General features: G+C 39.8%; 1 protein-coding gene across 2 annotated transcripts; it reads right to left on the reverse strand.

Moving 5' to 3' along the window:
* Positions 1-791: 791 nt before the first annotated feature.
* LOC139944914 (transmembrane 9 superfamily member 2-like) lies at positions 792-19,726 on the reverse strand. Of its 2 annotated transcripts, XR_011787035.1 has the most exons (16): positions 19,361-19,726; positions 16,813-16,880; positions 16,233-16,454; positions 15,636-15,765; positions 14,379-14,503; positions 13,397-13,526; positions 13,075-13,154; positions 12,368-12,473; positions 10,564-10,696; positions 9,844-9,963; positions 8,794-9,011; positions 8,057-8,208; positions 7,367-7,478; positions 6,813-6,984; positions 2,015-5,907; positions 792-1,905 (listed from the first exon to the last, which is right to left on the reverse strand). XR_011787035.1 is itself a non-coding variant. In XM_071942087.1 (15 exons), exons 1-15 carry the CDS (start codon positions 19,547-19,549, stop codon positions 5,840-5,842), a joined length of 2,025 nt encoding a protein of 674 aa, XP_071798188.1. In that variant the 5' UTR covers positions 19,550-19,726; the 3' UTR covers positions 792-5,839. The 2 variants fall into 2 exon arrangements, 1 of the variants encoding a protein (XP_071798188.1); XM_071942087.1 differs by having other exon boundaries at positions 792-5,907.
* Between the last annotated feature and the right edge of the window lie 1,221 nt (positions 19,727-20,947).

The following is a 20,947-nucleotide window of genomic DNA, read 5'->3' on the forward strand; positions in this document are numbered from 1 at the left end:
CATTACTGGTGCTAACAGTAAAAGTCATGTCCCTCTTGGTACGGGTAGGATTCGAACCGGTGTCCCAGCTCTGGATTGCACGCACAATGGAACTATCCAGTACACCGTGTCGCCACGGTGCCCGCTGGTGTTTGGAGATGATTTTAATACTACTTAAATAATCCACAGCGGCGTCAAAAGAAAAAGAAAAACAGAGCACGTCGGGAGTTGAACCGGAGTCTCGTAGCTCCTAATCCAACGCATACGTCGCACAGCTAAGGCGCCATCTGACAGTTACTACTCACATAATTAATTTATTATTTTTTCCAAATTTATCCCGTGAACTAGACCTATAGTTGGAATTATTTCAAATAATTTTTTATTTATATTTACTCAAGATTATAAAAGTTTTTTTGTGTGTGATCCCAAAAGGTCTTAGATGGTGGTGACGTCATGCATAGCCTCTTCACTTCGTCTTAAAAATATCGTACAAAGAGCTTTTCTTTACAAACTTCGGTAAAAACCAAACCAAAGCTTCTTAGTGTTATCCTTTCTATTTCAAGGAGAACTTGATAAAAATGCAAGGCGTTCCTTAAACTTTTAATCAGTTTTAATCGCAGAAAATGATCGAAAGTGTTTCTCATTTTGGCTAAAATGAAAAGCTTAGTTTTTAGTGTACATGTAATGACTAATTTAAAAGATACAGAAGTGTCATTTGAATAATTACTGTTGTTTATAGACAGCAAGTCCAGGGGTTCGGTAGGGAATATAACTGCCTCAAAGACCAAATAATGAAAGCCAAAAACTGCAGATTGTATTTATTTAGCTCTTTATTTTCAAATGTTAATAAATACACAGATCAGACTTGATAAATAAAGGCACTGGACACTATTGGTAATTACTCAAAATAACCGTTAGCATAAAAACATACACTTGGTAACGAGCAATGGAGAGCAGTTGATAGTATAAAACATTGTGAGAAACGGCTCCCTCTGAGGTAACATTGTCTTTGAGAAAGAGATATTTGTTTACTCAAATATTAAGACTTCAAGCCATAAGCCCTTTTTAGGCATCTGAAACCACACACATTTGTGCTACAAGAGTCTCTTTTCTTGCATTAATATTCTCATGCAACTTTGATGACCAATCGAGTAAAATTTTTCACACATTTGTTTTGTATGCATTTGTTGTGATACACCAAGTGAGGATACTGGTCTTTAAAAATGATCAACTGTGTCCGGTGCCTTTAAGCTCTTATGTTACTTAATGATGGTCTATACACAAATCCGTTAAGTGCTGTATGCCATTAACCATTTACATTATTCCAATTCATGCACTCTCGGCCCAATTTCATAAAGCTGTTAGGCAAAATATACTGCTTGACAACTTTCTTTGCTAAGCAAAATATTGGGTGGGGCACCAGTTACCTAATGCACAATAAGTGTAATACTGGCAGGCTAACTGCTAAGCAAGACATTAATGTGCTTACAGGCTTATGAAACTGGTGCCCTGACGACTCAAGCATGTTACAACAGTTTTGGACTAACAGGTTATTGTCACAGAGGAAATCTCAGTAAGGATTGCCAAGTCTGTTGTAGTCTTGTCCCAAAGGTTCTTAACACAAGCACCCGCTTTCAATGTCACCAGGGCCCAATTTCATGGCTCTGCTTCTGTAAGCACACAGAATTGGCGCTTACGGAAGCAGGGAATTCTGTGCTTACGGCAAGCGTATTTCTTGGGTAAGGTGATTTTGGCTTCTGCGCGTGCGTACTCAACATTACTAGGCATTCTACGCTTACAAGGCTAGCGCAGAAATTCGGCGCTTACACGTAAGCGGGGAATCGTGATGGTAATTGCAAAACTCGGCGGTAAGCTGAGCAATGAAATTGGGCCCAGGTAGCATGAATCACAGTACTGGACAGGATACTGCAGTACTTGATACACCGTGGGGTCGAAGAATGGTTTTTGCATCTTCATTGTACGAGGTTAAAAAAACATGTTTCAACCCCACTGTAAATGGTACATCAAGTACCGCCTGCAGTAAAGAGCCCTCGGACAAGGCCAAGTTTATTGCTGTGCACACAGCCGATATGGACAGAATCACAAAATATTTGTCATTTATTCTGTAGGAATGAACCATAGGCAAACTTCTGCGTCCCAAAAGCTAGACACCCCCTCGCTACAACCCCAATCTTAACAGTACACCTCAAAAGACTTTAACACTTATGAAATATTCCAAAAGGAAAAACATATTTAAAATTTACCCAAACATGTCATATGTACATGCTTTAACACTCAAAGCGAAACTGTGCCAATGTTTACAAATCTACAAAGCTACTTTGTCTCAAAGACATTAACACACAAATCCTTTTTTTGTGTGAAAAAACAAACATGCAAAATGTTTATACAATATGGAAATATAAATGCAGTGGGCCCAATACTATATTCCTTTTGTTGCAGACTTTTGCACATATGTCATTGTTTTATCACATTTTTTGGCCTTTAAAGGCACTCGACACTAATGTGTATTTTACTTAAAATATTTATTAGCATAAGAACTTACTTGGTAACAAGCAACGGAAAGCTGTTGATAGTATAAAACATTGTGAGAAACAGCTCCCTCTGAAGTAGCGCAGTTTTTGAGAAAGAGGTAATTTCTCACTCAAATATTTGAATCTGACATAAGACTTCAGGCTTGAAGCATTTTTCAGGCATCTGAAAGCACACACAATTGTGCAATAAGGGCATTTCTAAACTAATTTCTTGCAACTAAGATGACTAATTGAGCCCCAAATTTTCACAGATTTGTTATGTTGAAATGCATATGTTGTGATACACCTAGTGAGAAGGCTGGTCTTTCACAATTACCAAATGTGTCCAGTGCCTTTAAAAATGAAGTTCAAATGACCATTTTGGCTCTCTACATACAGAAAGAAAGTTACATTAAAATACCATAAACATTTTACAACCAACACAAAAAGAAATGAAAAAATATGTTTATATATAATTAAGAAAAATAGGCCTCACTATCACAAACCACAGTCTCGCACTGTTCCGTTAAATTACAAAATCCCTCAAACCAACTATTTACTTCAGAATATTAATAAAAACAACTTTTTGTTTTTGTTTATTGATATGTGACGCCCAAGGCCAAAAAATTTGACATTTCTCTGAAACATGACATTCAGAGCTTAGTATCTAGAGCTATGCATCTAGAGAGGGACCAGCAGGTGATTTCACATAACGCTAGGATTAAATCCTATCTGGGTTCCATGCGTCCTATGTCTTCAGATAGGGAACTTAACTCGTCCTACGTCCTAAGATTAATCCTAGGTTAGGATGAGTTTGGTGAAATCGACGGCTGTTCTCTTCGGACAATTGGTTGCTGGACACCATTTCGGTCCAAATAGAGCACAAATGTCGCAACTCTCTCAATAGAACTTACGCACATGTTGTCATTGAGTAGGGCGCCCTCGTCAAAAGGAGGCTGCTCATTAGCAAATCATGTGCGCCATGTATACAAATCTGCGCTTTTCGATTGTTTTCGTCATCGGATTAGCTCTAAGATGGCTGGATGGCGTCAATGCATAAGGTACAAACTGGTACGCAACAGTCTTGGCCGTAGCTGCCAATCTTGGTATGGCCTCAAATTCCCTCGACAGGTTTGCCAAAACACGCATACCAAATCCTCCAAAATCCTACCCAGATTATAGTCTAGACTTGGTTAGGATTTGTTTTCAGCTATAGGTGGGTCGAAAGTCAGCGATGGCACTGTTACATTGCACACACCTCTCTCATGTAATACCGATATTAAACGTCTTGGAGTAATAACTCCGCTACTAAAAAAAAAAAAAATAAATAAAAATGAACACCTCTATATTTATTGCAAGTGGCTATTCCCCCACCACCATTTGCAGCTTATTTCAATGAAAGCTAGACTCTGTGAACTTTAACCCCCAAACTGTTAGACGAGGCAATACCCTCTAAGATTAAAGGAACATAAAGGACATGGTAAGAAAAAAATGGTACAATATCACAAATTTACATAAAACTTGCACAGTATAACGATGATGATAGTAGAAAACATCCCTTGTAATAAAGCGGTCTGAAATGTCATATTTGACGAGAAATATAAAACTTGTTTTCACTATTTTCTCGTAATGCAGATGGCTGATCGATCTCAAACTTCTACAGGTTTGTCAGTTTATGTTTTTGGGGATTACATTAAGTGCTTCCACCATACACTGCCAGCAACTGTTATGTTAGCCAATTCAATTTCTGTAATGTTCCTTTAATAATAATAACCTCTACATGGTTTTGAATGATCGATGCACTATGCCATCTGCAATGTGACCTCAAGTGGTTAAACATATCTACAAATTCATCTGGGTCAAACTTCAAGGCTACGCATAAGGAATGAATTAAATGGCCCAGCAACCGATTTCACCAAACGCTAGGATTAATCCTAACTCGAGTTAGGACAAGCAACCCGTTCTAACTTAGGATGGGTTCAATTCGTCCTACATACTTGAATACAGAACTGAACCCGTCCTAAGTGCTAAGATGATTCCTAAGTTAGGAAGAGTTTGGTGAAATCGACGGCTGGCCCAGTGACTAGGGGTCGATTTCACAAATAGTTAGGACTGATCCTAACTAACTTAGGACTAGTCCTAGGTAGATACTAAAAACTTGAGGCTAGTCCTAACTCGAGATTAGACTAGTCTTAACTCTTTGTGAAATCCACCCCAGGGTTTATAATGTTGGAAGCGCTTTGAGAAGCCCTTTGGGTGTATAAGCGCTTTATCAAAAATGGTTTTTACTAATACCGCGCAATTCTTTGCTTAAGACCTGTAGCTTCACATGCTTTCAGGGCAGGATTTGAATAGTGTGAGCATTCATGGATTGCTGGTCCTCCTTTGTCTTGACCCAGAATCTCCCAGATGTTACAATTTAGGATGTCTGCGTGTCATCAGAAAGACATAACTTAAGTTTTGGACACACTTTGGACAATTTTTTTTCTCCTGTTTTCCAGAAAATTTGCAGCCTTAATAAGATCTTTGAGAAAATATTGATATCGGAAAAAAATCAAACGTTTTTTTTTTTAAACAGGGGTTCGGAAGTGCAGACTTCTGTGATAAGCAAAGCCGTGAATTTGGGGCCAGCACACATTTTGGTCGGTGTACAGAATAATAAACATAAAACCGCTAAATTGTTTCATTGGCCATTTCACTCCCTGGCTGATTTTTAGGAAAAATAGTTGGAGGGTTAACAAATATAAAAATAAAAGTTACCAATGTCTCGTCTAGTTTCCTACAATAAATGTGATGCGATCAAGTTAAATATTTAAATTCCAAAATATATTTTATTTTGGCAACTTCCTTCCGCCGATGTTTTTTCAATAAACAACTTGACTTTAAACTCTTTTTTTCTCAAGTTTATTCTCGCACAGTTCTTAATGTTTCTTCATTCACAACTTTTGAACCAAAGATGGTGTTTAAACAGTATAAAAGCAGCTCTTTTCAAATTAATCATAACAACGAAAAATTACCTGGGTTGACAAACGAATTATTTGACTTGATCGCATGACAAAAGAGCAGGAAAAAACGTGAGACTTATCGCTAAAGACAAGTGTAATATTTACTCTAATGCCTTAGCTCTCCTTTCCCAAACACCGTTTGACTATTAATAATACAAAATTACAATTTCCAAATCCAACAAAAATAATTCAGAAATTCAACATACGAAAAAACAAAAACCCCAAAGGATTTCAAAGTTTGTCAACTTTCAAGTCTTCAAAATCCTTCTGCATTTCAAACGGGAATTTACCGTCAGTGTGTGACAATGCTGTAAATCCGTTTGTTTAGTCCACCTTGACGACGCTGTAGATTTTGGTGACGAACCAGAAGCAAGCAAAGAACCCAACCGAGCCTGCAGGAAGAACACAAAACAAAAACAAAAACAACAACAACTTTAGTAAACAGCCACTGTGGTTAGGGTGTCATGGTTGAGTGGTTAAGAGCTTCAAATTCAAGTTCTGGTGGTTATGACATTGGTGTGAGGGTTCAAGTCCCGGTCACGGCACTTGTGTCCTTGAACAAGATGCTTTACCATAATTAGGATTTGAAAATTTGCATTGTTGAAATACGATACATGTATTGTAAAGGTTTCCAGTAACACCATGTAATGATAATCCTTAATATTATTTTTTTTTTTTTTATGCCTGCTCTAGAATTGCAAGGGTTGATATTTTGTCATATCAATCAATCAATCAATCAATCAATCAATCAGAAGGAATTTATATAGCGCCAAAATCAACCAAAGTTGTTCAAAGGCGCTCAAGACAGTTGGATGAAGTTTATGTTGATACACTTGTTGGAATAGAAAACATTTGAGGAGTTTCACAGGACTCGGGGAAAGTACTGAGTATACAGTGCTAACACACATCGGTGTATGGGTAAAAACACAAAAATTATATTATTTATCCTGATGCAAATTTAACATCTATTATATTGTTGCCGTACCGGCTGCCAAAACATAGGATTCGAACTGCCTCTAGCTACCGGGCAATCTCGGTGGTCTAGCTGGTAAGACACTGATCTAGAATTGCAAGGGTCGTGGGTTCAAATCCCACCCGAGTAACATGCCTGTGATATTTTTTTCACAGGACTCGGGAAGTACTGAGTATACAGGGCTAACACATATCGGTGTATGGGTAAAACAAAAATTAATATTCTCTATCCCCGATGCAAATTTAACATCTATGATAATCTTTAAATTTAAACATAATCAAAGTTCCGGTTAAAAACAGAGAAATAAAATCCCTGAAGACCTACCAGTGAACAAAAAGAACATTATGACGATGATGGAGGTGTAGCCGAAGTACAGGACCGTACTCGCAGTTCCATGAATGGTCAACTTAGAGACAAAGTAATGCACGCAGTAAATGAACAGATACACTGCCGTGAAACCACTGGTCAGGAAAGAGCGCCACCACCAATGATAATCCTGCCAGATGAAAAACAAAACAAGTTTTTTTTAAAGTGTGTTCCAATGCTTTAAGCACTACTGTGAAATTCCACCAAAAAAAAATGGAACTTTAAATTGTTGTGTCAAGGTTAACTTTGCATTTTATTAAGTGTTGTATCAACTTTATATTTTGTTTAACTGTCATGGCTTTTCAGCATGTTTGTCAAGTAAGGAGTTGTTCTAAGTTTGAATAAATATATTTCATCCGTGGAAACTCCGCCCCCCCAAAAAACAACAACAACATTATAAGGGTTGTGAGAAGACATGAGAGTTGATTATTCAGACATGAACTTGGCTTGAAGTACCACCTTTTGGAGCTGCATCTCACTAGTGAAAGACCTAACCTTTGACCTTTACATACCTCAGCACATAGATGGAAATAGCAGAGGAGAACGGTGGCTTCGGAGCAAGTGATGACTAGGATGATGGCCACGAAGAACAAGAAGCCAAACATGTAGTAGAACTGGTGAGACCTGCACACAGAATCAAACAATTGAATTAGTGCCAAAACTAGGAACAAACATACATGAATACCTATAAGGCATTTGTAAAGCGCCACTACGTCAAGAACGCAGCGCATTAGGTTGGGTATAGATAATGTTTGATGCACTTCTTGAAAGTGCGTAGAGAGTCAGATTCCTTGATTGAGATGGTGAGTGCATTCCAGGTGTGGGGAGCAAAATGAGAGAAGGTGAGACTTGAAGCAGACTTAAGAAGCTTGATTGAGATTGGTTCCATGAGGCGAGTAGTGTCGGATGCTGAGCGTAGACTTGAACGGCCGATGGAGAGACAGGCAAGAGGATAAATAGCCAGGTGCCGTGTTGTTGGAACGCAAGATTATTAGACAGCCATCAGTGGGACTTCCCCAACTGGTACCTTGTTCGTACCGTGCCTTCAATAGTCCCACAGAAGGCAGTATTTAAGGCAAAAATGTTTAGCACGCATGCACTATGTGCAATTAACATATTTCATGGGAGGGGTCTACTCTATTTTCTCACTTAAAAAACAAAAAAACAAAAACGAGAATTGAAAACCGCTTTTGAAGTCTTACCAGATGCTGTTCAAGATAAAGAAAAGCTGAATGAAGATACAGCCGAAGGGGAGCACCCCACCCATGATGATTCCGGGGAACGGACGGGTGTAGAAGGACTGCTCTGGGATCTGGCGTGGGATCTGGTTTGTGCGCACTGGGAACTCGATGGGCTGCGAGGGAGAAACATTGGTAGCGTCAGTTTTGCTGTTCACTAGGGTTGCGTTTTGGCAGTCGTTATCAACAACTGTTTTGGTTGCCTTGGCCGTTAATCACTCACCAGTGCCGACCAAATTATTGGTTACAGCTACCCTAGACAAGCGATGTTTGAATCTTTGCATGGTGTGCAGAATAAGAATAAACTATAGATAATAGTAAACTTGTGAGGAACAACAATTTTTTTAGTTTAACGTCTTTTTCCTCCTCAAGACGAGCACAGTAAACTGTTCCAAACATCGAGACCAAACCAGCTCTTTTCAGAGCCAACACTCCCTCAAAAAAAAGTATTACATGGTTCTAACTGCAAGTTTACTGTATTATCTATAGTTTACTCTTATGAGTTTTTCTACTCTGAGCCGACTGGGTCTTTCTAGGTCTTATAGTCCTTTCTGCTATGAGCAGACTGGGTCTTACAATGTCTTTAAATCCCTTTCTCCTTGGACCCATTGATATTTTTACCAAACATAAATCAAGAAACAAATTTGCTCATTGCTCAACAAAAAAGTCACCCTTAACTTCAATTCAAAAGAAATTCTTACCCTCTTCTTGAAGCCAAAGTACGACCCGACGAACACAAGCGGTACGGACACTCCAAACCACATTGCCAGGAGGGCTACCAGTGTGGTGAAGGGTATAGCTGCGGAGCTCTGCTTAGCCCAAAGGAGAAGGTTCAGAATGAAGACGATGGTAAAGATCAAGCCTGGGATCAGGACACAGGTCAGGATCAGGTTGGACTTCCACTTCTCACCACCAAACGCTAAAAAAACAAAAAAAAAAAACAAAATGGGTTTAAATTCCTATTTGAGATCAAGTTTTGGGCCATGACATGACTTTCCACTAACCTCGAACGAAGATGTATGTAATGAAATTTTCACAGAGATGTTATTTTATGCATTTGTAGAGTGGCGTGGCCGAGTGGTTAAGAGCATCGAATTCAAGTTCTGGTGCCAAGTCACCGGAGAGTGGGTTCGAATCCTGGTTGTGACACTTGTGTCCTTGATCAAGATACTCTACTATAATTGCTTCTCTTCACCCAGGGGTATAAATGGGTACCTGCGAGGGTAGAGGTTGTTAATGTGTATGAAATAGCCTTTGGAGTGCCACAGAAGCTCAAGGCTGCATACTCCCCAGGGAGCTGAGAAAGACTAAAGGGATGTTTATTGGCCCTATGACCAGGGCACTAATGTAAAGCGCATTGATACTGTGAAATGCGCTATAAAAGAATTTGATTTTGGGGTTGAACAAAGAATTGACTAAAGTGGGATTCGAACAAACGACCTCCGGATTAACGTGCCGGCGCTCTACCAACTGAGCTATCTAGCCCTATATTGGCAGTGTCCCTATTTCGTCAATATCTTTGTTCGGGGGTGCCAGTCAGAAGCCATACAACCGTTAACTGCCGTGTAGCCAGGGATCACACCCAGATACAACCTGGGAAGCGGCAGTCAGGGGATCACCTTAAGGGGATGCGACTTTTTGTTTAAAAGAATTTGTTACTGTTATTATTACAATACATCAAGTGAAAATACTGGTATTTGACAAAAACAAAACATGTCCAGTGCCCTATACTACTTCAGGTTGGTACTTACTCTTGTACATTCTTGCGGAGACGAAGCCAGCCGGTGTTCCGAGGCAGACATAAAGAACCAGAGCACATGTCATCAAGGACCCACGGTTGGCTGGCGAGAGGAACCCAAGACAGGCAAACACTGACAGCCAAAGAGGACAAACAGAATGTTTAAATACAATCGGAGATCTCCTGCTTTACTGAGTTCAAGTCTGTGATCCAGAATGCGCTATAAAAATGCTGTTTTATTATTATTGACTGATAAGAACTATTGACCTCCTGCACGCACGTCACACGCGGCGACTGTGCCACGCTCACCATTTTGGTTGGCATTAGGCATTATGTAAATGCCGCATCACCTAAAATGCGCACTTCAATTAATAATGCACAGCGACATTGCCCAACAGTATTGCGGTTCCAAGATTACTCTGATGATGACGTCAGGTAAATTGGGTCAATATCTATTTTTGTCGTCCTCTTTGAGTTGGAATGTAAATTTTTGTGTTTGTTGATTTCGTTTGTTGATTTCGTTTGTTGATTTTCCTTTTTGGCTTCTGTAAATACCCCCGTATTGGTTTGCATTCATTACATAATATTTTTGTTTTGTTCATTTTCATTAATTGTTTTCTCGATCTGTTCTTGACTGTCTTTGACTTAAATAATTGTACTGAATTTGTTTATTAATCTCCTTTTTCTGACCAATATGGCAATAAATGTTGATTGAATTGATTAGAAGACTCACCCAGAGTGATGAACGTCATGAAGAACATCTGGGAACCCGACCCAAGCAGAACCGAGAGCAGCATTCCCTTACGCGGGGGACGGAAGACGTCTCCGTGGACGAGCTTCCAGCCAAACTCCTCTTGAGCCTCCTCCTAGCAAAAAAAAATAAAATAATATTCATAAGAATAATAATAGTGGCTTATTTTTAAAGCACTCAAATCAGTCATTCAGTGATGCTTTAGCCATCGACTCCGCTCCTCATCAGACTTGACCCGGCTCTCCATTCCTAGATCCAAAAGGAAAGCTGGGGACACAGCCTTCGCGGTTGCTGCACCCCGCTTGTGGAACACGCTGCCAGCAAATCTGAGAGGGGCTGCGTCGTTGGCTGTGTTTAAACGCCTCCTCAAGACATTTTTATTTCCAGAACCATCCTAATTTGCTCCTCTTTTTGTTTCTCTATTTGCCAGTCGTTGGTCTGGTTTTGTTTTTGTTGTTATGTTGCCCTCCCTTTGTCAATGTTAGGCGCTCTGTTCTTTGTATAGCGCTGTATAAATGCTTTGTATTATTATTATTATTATTAGGTGTTCGGCCACCAGCCGAACAACTATTGTTATTGTTCTGTTTTTTTTTGTTTTTTTGTTTTTTTTTTCTGCGTGTTCTTCTCCTCGAACGTTCTCGCGCGATTTTCGCAAAAACTAAAGCTTGTATGAACCTGAAACTTACCATATATATTGATCTTAATGAGTAGACGAAACAGCAACATTTTTGGAATGATGACGTCATTACGTTCAAAAAAACGCTAAAAATTGGAGAGTTCATATCTTGAGAACTACAAATGCCACACACAAGATATTTGGTGCATATAAAAGGTCTTGTAATTAGCTACAAAAGTCGTGCACAACGTGACCTCATGTGACTTTTACTTCCGGTTGAAACCGGAAGTTCAAAATTTCAAAAGTTCATATCTCAAGAACTATATATCATATTCGCAAAATTTGAATATCAGTTTGAAGATCAGTTATCCTGCTCAAACTTTTGCACAAACATAATGCCAGTTGAATTTTGCCTTCTGGTCGTAAAAGCGCGCGTTTGTGTTGACCTCCATTCATTACGCGTAGAAACCAGATAGTATCGCCATTCATGTATGTGAATGCTACTATTGTATTGTGGGTGTGTGGGTGTGTGTGCGTGTAGTTCATGTAGGCCTACATTGTATCCATGCTCTACGACAAAACAGCACTGCGTGGCTGTGGGCATTACGGGTTGTGTATACACATGCAGACTCCGTTGAAGGCGCGCGTAATTCAAATTCCACTACGCTGGGATTCGCCTCATCTTTCTTCGTGCGATTTTGAACAAAATGTTAAACTACTATGAACTTGAAACTTATCATAAACATGAACCTTCATGAGTAGATGAACCCGCAACTTTTTTGGAATGATGACGTCATTGATGATGTCATTATGCTCAGAAACACGTTAAACACTAGAAAATTCATATCTTGAGAACCTCAAATGCTACGTACAAGATTCTTTCACTACATGAAACCTCTTGTAATGTTCTACAAATGTTGTACACAACGTGACCTCATTTGACCATTCACCCGAACACCCTGAGTTTGTACACAAACTCTCAATTTCTAGTTATTATTATTATTATTATTATTATTATTATTATTATTATAAGGCGCTTCAACATTCCTCCTGCAAGGTATGAGGGACTCAATTGATTTATGAGACCTACTCGAAATGATAAGAGACTTCAGGCCGGTTAGACCAAATCGCCCGATCCAAGGCAGTGTGTCCCTTTACGGAAATACTTACAGTGTCCATTTGGTTGTAGCGTGTGATATCCTTATGAAGTGTGCGCAGCATTATCATGGCGACCATACCGGACAGAAACAAGACAATCACCAAGGAGTTCATGATACTGTGGAATCAATCAAAGGAACGACAACTGCTTAAAAACACTGGACACTATTGGTAAATGTCAAAGACAAGTCTTGACTTGGTGTATCTCAACATATGCATCAAATTACAAACCTGTGCGAGAGAATAATGGAAGAAAAAACGCCTTTGTTGCAAAAGTTGTGTGCTTTCAGATGATTGATTTCGAGAACTCAAAATCAAATTGTGAGGTCTTTTATCAGATTCAAATATTTGAGTGAGAAATTACTTCTTTCTCAAAAACTACGTTACTTCAGAAGGAGCCGTTCATCCACAATGTGTTAAACTATAAACAGCTCTCCTCTACTCGTTACCAAGCAAGGTTTTATGCTTATTAATTATTTTGAGTAATTACCAATAGTGTCCAGTGCCTTTAATGAAAATTAATTTGTGACTGGTACCCGGCTCATTATTGCTAAGCAGAAATTGTTTAAGCAGTATTTTCTGCTCAAACAGTTCTATGAAATTGGGCCTTGATCCGAAACATCAAACTTTGAGTCCAGTGCTCTAATCCACTAGGCCACTACACGCCAAACAAAGAACTTCCAAGGTTGGAGTTGAACCCGGAACACGCGCGTTCTTACCTGAACCACTGGATGTTGGTGTGAGGCATGGACTCTAGGATATAGTCCCAGCGTGAGGCCCAGCGCATCTCAAAGTTAGGCTGTGGGTAAAATCAGAAAAAAGGGTGTCATCCACTAGGAGCCTGGCTGGTAGATCAGAATGCACCAACTTTTTACAAAGCAATAATTGTTATTAAGTACTGCAAAAGGGCCTAAGTATCATGACCGGGATTCGAACCCACACTCTGCTGCTGACAACACCAGAGCTTGGGCTCGGGGAACATAGACCGTTCGGCCATGACACGCCAGGTGGAGGAGAGAGACAAAAAACCCCGAAACTTACCACAAAGTTGACGTTGAAGGTGTACCTGATTTTGATTGGCTTTTCCACCTTGTCTGGGATCGCTAATGGAGTGTAAGCTACATTTTCGCTCAGCCCCGTCAGACATTGGTCGGTGTCTTTGTGATCGATGCTATAGAAAGAAAAAATACAAGTACATTTAACAAAAAACATCCGTGGTTAACTCTTTGGTGCACAAGTTGGTCGGTAGAAACCACCAAAACACGCTCAACTTGGACTTTGATAAGCGGTCATAACTTAAAAACACCCATGTGTAAACCACCCTCATTCGGTTGTTTGTTGAGCTTTCATTAAATAGGGGGCGCTATAGAAATCTTTTGAGAAAAAAACAAGGATGAAACAGTTTGTATTTTAAAACAATAAAATTAATCTGTGCACAAAATACTTTTAAATAGCTGTGTGTTTGTTCTTGATCTGCAAATAAACAAGGGTTTTATATTTGTCTGATATTTACGCAGGCCTGGCATTTCATCTTTGAGAGGTCAAGGCCATTTTCATTTTGAAAATTGTACTGCAGGGGTACTTGTTTTTAGGAGAGTCTTGTAAATCCGTAGCAATAGCACCGCAGCAAGTAATATTTTAAAGGAAGCTACATCTATCATTAATATCTTTATACCATACATAAGTTCAATGTAAATCTATGGACTTTTGTGTTTTGGTTCAGACAAAAAGTATCCAAACCCTTTACATCCGTTTCAGAGAAACGTTCTAGAGTCGTGCTGAACCAAAATCTGAATTAAATACACGAAAGTTCCATGTCTGAGACAGTTAGGAGCGACTGGACTAGCTAGAAGTTGACAGATCGACTGTTGCAGTAATTTGGACTGACTTTAGAGCGTCTGGGTTTCACCTGATGATCTTGTCATGAGCCGAACCCAATGTAAAATTTTGCCTGTTTGAAACTTTATTTGGGATTGACCTAGAGTCGCTCCTAATCTACTTGATTCGGCATGTCAATACTCACCTATGAGGCTCAATCTTGACAGAGACAATTCTCGCCACATCATTGTTTTCTTGCAGGGGATGAAACGTGATGGTGAAGTTAATATGGTTGAATAAGTAGTACGTATCCGGAAGACCGTAGCTACTCTGAAACGGAGAAATAAACACCAAACAGTCAGTACGCTTAGCACATTTTTATTTGATTTTTTGTGTGTGCAAGTCGCCGGACACACAAGACCTGAAGACCGCTTCAAGGCTACTAATCAACTATTTTTCCATGGGCCATTGCCACCTACTCCTTGGGCTGAAACAGGGTTACCCCCTTTGAAGTCCGTAGGGACTTAGGGTATCATCCATCAGAAGCCTGGCTGGTAGGGCAGAAAGCACTACCTCCCAAACTTTTTCTGAAGCACACTGGCAATATGAAGATTGGTTCTTCAATGGTTTACGGAAAAAAATGTCTATATAAACAAGGAACTAGGAACTCACATCTGGGAATATGAAGATCGTTTGGGTTCCACTCTTCAATGGTTTACAGATCAAAATGTCTATATGAACAAGGAACTAGGAACTTGCATATGGGAATATGAAGATCGTTTGGGTTCTTCTCTTCAATGGTTTACGGATCAAAATGTCTAAATGAACAAGGAACTAGGAACTCACATCTGGGAATAATATGAAGATCGTTTGGATTCCACTCTTCAATGGTTAACGGATCAAAATGTCAATATGAACAAGGAACTAGGAACTCACATCTGGGAATATGAAGATCGTTTGGGTTCCACTCTTCAATGGTTTACGGATCAAAATGTCTATATGAACAAGGAACTAGGAACTTGCATTTATGGGAATATGAAGATCGTTTGGGTTCCACTCTTCAATGGTTTACGGATCAAAATGTCTATATGAACAAGGAACTAGGAACTTGCATCTGGGAATATGAAGATCGTTTGGGTTCCACTCTTCAATGGTTAACGGATCAAAATGTCTATATGAACAAGGAACTAGGAACTTGCATTTATGGGAATATGAAGATCGTTTGGATTCCACTCTTCAATGGTTTACGGACCAAAATGTCAATATGAACAAGGAACTAGGAACTTGCATATGGGAATATGAAGATCGTTTGGGTTCCACTCTTCACTGGTTTACAAATCAAAATGTCTAAATGAACAAGGAACTTGGAACTCAAATCTGGGAATATGAAGATCGTTTGGGTTCCACTCTTCAATGGTTTAAGGGTCAATTGTCTTTAAGGATCAAGGAACTAGGAACTCACATCAATAACGCAGGCATCCTTGCGGACTCCTTTCTTGTCGACGTAACATCCGATGGGGAAGCCTGGGGCACAGTAATGCTGCCCCCCCTCCACTGGATAGCACCATGTGACAGGCATGTTGTCTATGATCCTGACGAGTGAATAAGCCAATAGACATAATCAAAATAACGTTTCTAATGGGAAGGTATACTCATTTTGGTTTAACCCAATTTTTTCTTAAGGCAAGTCGCCTGACACACAAGGCACAAGGCCTGAAGGCCACTTCAAGGTGTAGGCTACATTAAACTTCCCCCCCCCCCCCCCCGGTACAGTCCATACAGACTTAGGCATGGGTATCATCCACTAGGAGCCTGGCTGGTAGAGCAGAAAGCATTACCTCCCCAACTTTATGAAGCAATCATGGTTAAGTGTCTTGCTTAAGGACACAAGTCTCATGACCGGGACTTGAACCCACACTCTGCTGATCTAACACCAGAGCTTAAATCCGGTGTGACTCTTAACTGCTGGCCATGATACGCCACAAACATAAAAGCCTGACAGCATCTTTGAAATTATTTCTCTAGGTGTTGCAACGAAAAAAAGAAAATTTGAACCAACCAGTGCTGCTGGTAGTTCAGCATGATCCCCTTCTTGAGAAAGTTCAACTTCTCAAGTTCTTCTTTCTTGGTCGGGTCGTAGATTTTCTCGCAGACCTTAACACATGTTTGGTTCTTATTGAAGGTGAACTCGTAGGGCGACGAGCTGATGCGCTCACCAAAGACGACTTGTCCAAGATTTTCAACCGGTCGGACTTCCTGGGAGAGCTGGCAGAAGTCGAACCTGAATTATTTTTTTTTCGGAGGAGAACATAAACAAATCAGGGTTAGAAATTAACACTGGACCGCGTTATGGAGACACTATTGCTGATGTGCAAGCTTCAGTCATGATGCCAGGTTTCCAAACTGTTTTTATTATGAGGCAATGCAAGGCCTGTGTTCTTTCTCTGTGACAGTTGACACCTCTTTTTATTAGCTGTGTCTCGGATCAATGCACACTGGACAATATTATGAATTAATCTCCGGGAAATCTGTGCTGTGTATTTTGCTCGAAGTGCGTGGCAAAAATTTCAAGTCCTTGGTAGGCTCGCCCAGCACTGCCCACCGTGGCTACAAGAACCTTACTCTGTGATCAAACTTACTTGTCATATTCAAAGGGAATAACACTCTCTGTCGAGTCCAATCTGTTGACATACATAGCTATCGAACTCTACAAAAATAAAAAATAACAGGGTTGGATTAACCTTTAAGTCATGAAAGTTTTGAAAGTTCCTACTACGTACATTGTTCTGGCAGGCCTTGCTACTGCACAGAGGCAACAAAGGCTATTGCTACTTGTCTTTGCCTTGGTGCCTTTGAAATGCTCTGTAGATTACAATTTCCTCATAGAATGCCTTTTAACAGGGGGAAAATGCTTTGGTACCCTTGCCCTTTCAAAAACAAAGCATACAGGCCTGGTACAATCTCAACTCTGACCTTCCACCACTTTTTCATTAGTTATTTATGAAACAATAATATAGTATCTAAACTACTCAAATACAAAAGCCTGTTCACAAGTGCCATCCTTATTTTGCGAATGCAATTAAAAATAAATGTATTGAAAAAATAAATAGCCCCATTAAAAATATTTAACAGCTGCACAGAAAATATCAATAGCTAGATCGAAAATGTATGCATGCCCTCACCCAAGCACATGAAATAATGCAGTTCGCAGAAAGTTACTAAAAACAGACCTACGTGTATGGCCTTTGTGAAACGGGGTCATTGAACTACTGTACATTTATCAGGCCTGTATTCAAGACCTGCGACCAAAACTTGGTTTGGTAAAGTTCCTAAAAATAAAATTTACAACTCTGGAAAATATAATTAGCTGCATTTGACAAATGGAATGATTGAAAAAATGGTTGCAGGATACCAAAAGTTTGTTATTAATTGATTGTTCCAATGTTATGTGAAACTGTCAGACAGTAACCTTGTTACAAGTTTAGCCTGGATCATGCCACGTGGTACATTGTAGACCATGAAGAGCATGGTGAAAAAAAAAATGAAAAAAAATTTCTGGACTCACTTTTACTATTGCAGTTCATGTCCCTACTACGCCCACCTGGCACTATAATTTTGTTTAAAGCAATTAATGCCTGGTTGATTTTGATGAATAGCTCATTCAGCAAAACCAATCAGGTGGGTTGGAGGGGAATGCTTGAGGCAAGATAATTTGTTGAATAGAAATCTGCAGGCAAACAGGGAACACCACCCGCAGTTTCCGCTTGTTTAGTATTGGCACAAACTCTTGTGGGGCTACACTCCCCCTACAGGGCTCGAAAAAATAACATTGAAACTCAGGCTCAAGATTTAAGCATCGGGCCAGTAAACTTTCAATCAATTGTACAAGTCTGGCGGGCATAGTGTTTTTTAATATACAATGTACACCTCACTGCATTTTAAATTCAAACCAGTTTAGAAATAATACAAATATGTTTCAATTTCGTTGCGTTTTGAAGTATTAGCCACAAGAACCATTATTTTCCCCAAGTTGTGGTCACTCTCTGACCATAGCACCGGTCACTTACCGACCATAGTGGAGATAGTTGCGATAACGTAACCTCTTCCCGACGGCGACATACGTTATCGCAACTAATTGTGGAGAGTGCTAGCTAGATACTATTATTTGTTCATAGAACGAGGTTCGTTTGGCTATCATCTCCACGAACTCGATAGCGGAACAAACCTAATAGTTCTCGGAGTAGCAGAGTGCCACATAGACTTGAAAATGTGCGCGCTCATTTTGGTTTAATTACATGAAACTTCGCACAAAAAACAGAAGTTGTAGTGCGAACGAATGTGGTCATGTCATCAACATGACTTTGACATTTATATCATGAGTAAAGGCACTGGACACTATTGGTAATTGTCAAAGACTAGCCTTCACAGTTGGTGTATCTCAACATAGGCATAAAATAACAAATATGTGAAAATTTGAGCTCAATCGGTCATCAAACTTACCGAGATAATAATGAAAGAAAAAAACACCCTAGTCACACGAAGTTGTGTGCGTTTTAGATGGTCGATTTCGAGACCTCAAGTTCAAAAGTCTGATCTGAGGTCTCGAAATCAAATTCATGGAAAATTACATCTTTCTCAAATTCGAAAACTATGGCCTTTCAGAGGGAGCCGTTTCTCACAATGTTTTATACCATCAATCAACCTCTCCCCATTACTTATTTATCACCAAGAAAGGTTTTATGCTAATAATTATTTTGAGTAATTACCAATAGTGTTCACTGCCTTTAACTGTTCCACCCTGGCTCTGCGCTGTGGCACCTGTGCTATAAAACAGGCTGTTCGTAACCAACGAAAGCGACCACACCATGCTCTGTGCTCTGAACATACAGTCAGAGCGGTTCCCAAACATGCCAATGCAATAGTCGACTAGCGCAGTTCAATTTCAACTACACGTTTGGGCAATGTTAGTCAAACTAGTATGGTATTCCTTCGAAAACTTACCCCATGCTGAGCTGTGAATAGATATTATTTTATATATTAATTTCATATTTTTGAACAGTTAACTGTTTTGTTTAGCGGAAAACTATTTCGTTTAGTTAGCCTGGTGAGGTAAGTAAGGAAGTTCTAAATGTTAATAATTTTTAAAATGTAATAATTATTCGTAGTGATAAGAATGTGAGAGCATACCTTGCACATAATTTCCAAAGGCTTTCCTGATACTTTATATTTGTCTTCATTTTCTTTCGAGCAGAAACTGACGGGTGCCAGCCCCGGTAGGTAAAGTGCCGAACACTTCACAAGAAGGAGCACGAAAACCACTGCAGTTTCCATTCCACGTAAAACAGAACCACTACCGCCTCTCCTAAAACACACCATTCTTGAGCCTTTTTCCAAACAGTTCACTCGAAAAAACAGCGGGCCAAAGATGAAAAACTTATTGAAGATACGTGCTTTCCATCAAATGCGACAAAAGAATCTAATTTAGATGCAACAATTTGAGGAATAAATCGACGAAACACGATGTGTTGAAATGAGCTCTTCCTTTTTTTCTTCTTAATCACACGCCATCAACGGCCACGCTGGCAACAAATCAACCATCCATGCAACACGCACGTTCGTCATCACCATTGGACGGCTATTTACATTGTACAGTTATATTTACATTGGACGCTTGGACGATAGGCACAGGGATATCTTATGACAGAACCAACAGAAAATTGATGAATTTGTTTTTACTGATCACAAGGTTATTATAAAAGTTTTTTTTATGAGTAATAAATAATCACAACATTTTCAACAGTCAGTCCTAATAATACTATGACTTTGAGTTGTCCATTTTTAGTCTTCTGACTACCGGTATTATTTCAATGGAAAATCGAGGGGCATGGAATACGGAGCGCCAAAATAACAAAAACAAACCAAATTTGCATCGACGTATTTCTTGGTGCCCAAACTGATTAGCCCATCCCAGCGGTCCTGGATAGAGACCTGGCCCCTGGGGCCGAGCGAATGGATTGATATTCTATAACTACGTATGGAATAACATGTGAATGCACGAAATCGAAGGGAACTACGTACCGTCATGTAATAGTTGTTTTTAAACAGGCCCGTCCCGTACATGATCAGACACTAATATTATTTGTTTTTATTTGGGGGGGGGGGGGGGGGGGGGCTGTATATTGGCACTTAGCACCACCCGTCGATCGTGCAGCGACGATCATGGAAGTCTGAGGGGCGGGGGGGGGGGGGGGGGGTGATGTGCCCTCCAGAAGTTGGACATATCTTGGATATTCACCAAGCCAATGATGATGCACCTTTTTGGTCATAATATTGGTTTTGGTTCTGACAGAATCGCTTCTCAGATTCAAATTCAAATAAAATACTGTATTTCAAAAAAAAAAAGGTTTCTCAAAAAGGTTTTAAATATCAAAAGCTGACGTATCTTCTAAAATAACCACAATCAGTTTGTCTTGTTAATAATTTCAAGAGCGAGAAAAACCGAACATAATGTTCTTTATCTGGAGATGACCTTGTGACCGTGTACTTTTACGAGGCCGCGCGGTCTGCACACAAGTGGTTACCAATGTCACATTCTCATCATGTTTCCCCGGTGTTTCAAAAACACACGCACTGTCTACCGCACTTTGCCCTTTATACATGTAAATCCAATAAACACCACCCCAGACGCCGTGTACGTGTGTAGGGGACCTTGATTCGGTACTGGCCAAATAACAAAAAATACCAGTTAATCGTCCTCTTCCTTATCCCTTTTTT

Source organism: Asterias amurensis, chromosome 12 (assembly GCF_032118995.1).
Source record: "Asterias amurensis chromosome 12, ASM3211899v1".
NCBI classification, from domain to species: domain Eukaryota; kingdom Metazoa; phylum Echinodermata; class Asteroidea; order Forcipulatida; family Asteriidae; genus Asterias; species Asterias amurensis.

Excerpts from the sequence above, each read along its gene's own strand:
- LOC139944914 (XM_071942087.1), bottom strand. The coding sequence starts at position 19,549 with ATGGTGTGTTTTAGGAGAGGCGGTAGTGGTTCTGTTTTACGTGGAATG. Across the intron at positions 16,455-16,812 it reads ATTCCCTTTGAATATGACAA|GTTCGACTTCTGCCAGCTCT; the intron begins GTAAGTTTGATC and ends AAAATAATTCAG. Across the intron at positions 15,766-16,232 it reads CTGAACTACCAGCAGCACTG|GATCATAGACAACATGCCTG; the intron begins GTTGGTTCAAAT and ends TTCACTCGTCAG.